The 2,439-nt window shown below is 54.7% G+C and overlaps 1 protein-coding gene across 1 annotated transcript; it reads left to right on the top strand.

Moving 5' to 3' along the window:
- Nucleotides 1-2,003, top strand: PAQR9 (progestin and adipoQ receptor family member 9; the record flags this gene model as incomplete). The annotated part of the gene is made up of 1 exon (XM_084267118.1): nt 1-2,003. One exon carries the CDS (start codon nt 1-3, stop codon nt 1,231-1,233), a length of 1,233 nt encoding a protein of 410 aa, XP_084123244.1. The 3' UTR covers nt 1,234-2,003.
- Between the last annotated feature and the right edge of the window lie 436 nt (nt 2,004-2,439).

The following is a 2,439-nucleotide window of genomic DNA, read 5'->3' as shown; positions in this document are numbered from 1 at the left end:
ATGAGTGATGCTACCGGGGGCGGCGGCGAAGCGCAGAGCCACCGCGGCTCCTCAGCCGGCGGCTGCGGGAGCAGCGGCTGTACCTCGCCCGGGCGGCGGCGGCGGGGCGCGGCGGCGGGCAGCGGGCCGGGGGCGGCCAGGGGGCCTGGGGCCGGCGGGGACAGCAGCATGCCGGCGGGCGAAGGGGACAAGGAGGAGGCGCCGCCGCCTCCTCGCTCCGCCGCCCTGCTGCGGTGGGACGAGGTGCCCGAGGACTTCGTGGAGTGCTTCATCCTCTCGGGCTACCGGCGGCTGCACTGCTCGGCCCAGGAGTGCCTGGCCTCGGTGCTACAGCCCACCAACGAGACCCTCAACTTCTGGACCCACTTCATTCCGCTGCTGCTCTTCCTCAGCCGCTTCGGGCAGCTGCTGCTGTTGCGGGGTGCTGGGGATGTGCCCTTCCATCATCCGGCCCTACTGCCCCTCTGGTGCTACGCCTCCGGGGTGCTGCTCACCTTCGCCATGAGCTGCACAGCCCACCTCTTCAGCTGCCTCTCCCCGCGCCTCCGCGCCGCCTTCTTCTACCTGGACTATGCTTCCATCAGCTACTACGGCTTTGCCAGCACCGTGGCCTACTCCTACTACCTGCTGCCAGGGCTGAGCCTGCTGGATGCCAGTGCCATGAGCCGCTATGTGCAGCAGCGGCTGGGCTGGCAGCTGGACTGCAGCCTGCCCATCGCGGCCTACCGTGCCCTGGTGCTGCCTGTGGCCCTGGCGCTGGCCGTGGGCTGCACGGCCGCCTGCTGCCGCAGCCGCGCTGCCTGCTGCGCCTACCCCTTTGCCGTGCGCACCTTCGTCTTCGCCATGCCGCTCAGCATGGCCTGCCCCATCATGCTGGAGAGCCTCCTTTTTGACCTCCGCACCCGCAACCCCACACTCTTCGTCTACTTCTACCGGCGTTACTGCTGGCTTCTCGTGGCTGCATTTTTCAATGTCAGCAAAATCCCTGAGCGGATCCAGCCGGGGCTCTTTGACATCGTGGGTCACAGCCACCAGCTTTTCCACATCTTCACCTTCCTCAGCATCTACGACCAGGTGCACTATGTGGAGGATGGGCTGGCTGAGTTCCTCAAGGCACCCCTGGCTGCTCCTACCTACCTGGGCACCGTGGGATATATGCTGCTTCTGACGCTCTGCCTGGCCATGGTCGTCAGGAGGTTCCTCAACGTTGCAGACCTCTGCAAGCAGGACTAGCCCGGACAGCGACCCTTGGGACAGCGACCACCACACCAATGACCCTTGGGCTGGAGATCCTCAGGCCGATGACCTTCAGATTGGCAACCCTCAGACTCGTCCCACCGTGTCCTGAAGATGCTGTGAAACCTGGGGGAAACGCACCTGTGGAAAAGCTGGGTCCCTTTGTGGAGGATTGTCAGAGAAAATGACCATGGTGGAACTGCTTGTGCTCTTTAAACTACTAGGTTACCAGGGGAAGCAAGCAAACGCTTACTGGTATGTTGCTGCTTAGAGTATAAGCTGAAATAATTTAGCTCTGCTACTAGAAAGAATGCATGAACTGTGAATGCCACTTACTAATTTCATAACAATTAGGTTTAAACTAGCTCTGTATAGACATATATATATATTTATATATATAGCTATATATTTATTAGCTACATATATGTGTATATATATGTATACACCTGAAGACACTTGTGCAATGATTACTCATAGACTTCTAATCAACTCCTGTGTGAAATTTCCTAGCAGATTATGCACTGACATTTATCTCTCTCTGTGATACTGTAACAGGCTTTTGCAGCCACATACTGGATTTTAAATGCAAACAAATCGATGGCTATCTATAGTTTCTAAGGTCTTGCAGCCTTTTCTGCCAGGGAACAATAGATTTAACAGAGGGAGGAAAAACAGCTGTGAATTATTACCAAATTTCTAGTTGATGGAGACACTTTAATTAGACAGGTGGTAAGTGGTTGCCGTAGCCACTCGGATACTAAAATAAAATGGAGTGATATGTAAAATAATTGAACCAGAAAGGGGTCAAACTCATTTGGAGCAGGGGGAGAAGAAGGGCACTGCAGAATGGTTTGGCTCTTCCCCCAGCACATCAGGAACATCTGTGGCATTATGGGGGTTGCTAAGGGGCCCCTTTATCTTCCCTGGTAAATCACCCCCAAATCAGCCCTTTAGAGTCAAAGTCAGATGCCAGACTTTCTATATGCCCTTGCCAAGCTCGGCGGGAGTCCTGTGGATGCAAAGAGAGTAACCGATGCATGAGATCTCATTCTGGATCTCAAAGAATTACACAGAACTGGTTTCTTCTGCTCTTTAATTAGAGCACTCTGTCAGATTTACCGTCCTAAAATTAATTGCAGAATAAGGTACTGCTGAATAAGGTCCTGTTCAGGACCTAAAAATCTATCTCTACAACTACTGGAT

Source organism: Gallinula chloropus, assembly GCF_964237585.1.
Source record: "Gallinula chloropus genome assembly, chromosome: 8".
NCBI classification, from domain to species: Eukaryota; Metazoa; Chordata; class Aves; order Gruiformes; family Rallidae; genus Gallinula; species Gallinula chloropus.
This window is presented reverse-complemented; position numbering and strand designations above follow the sequence as displayed.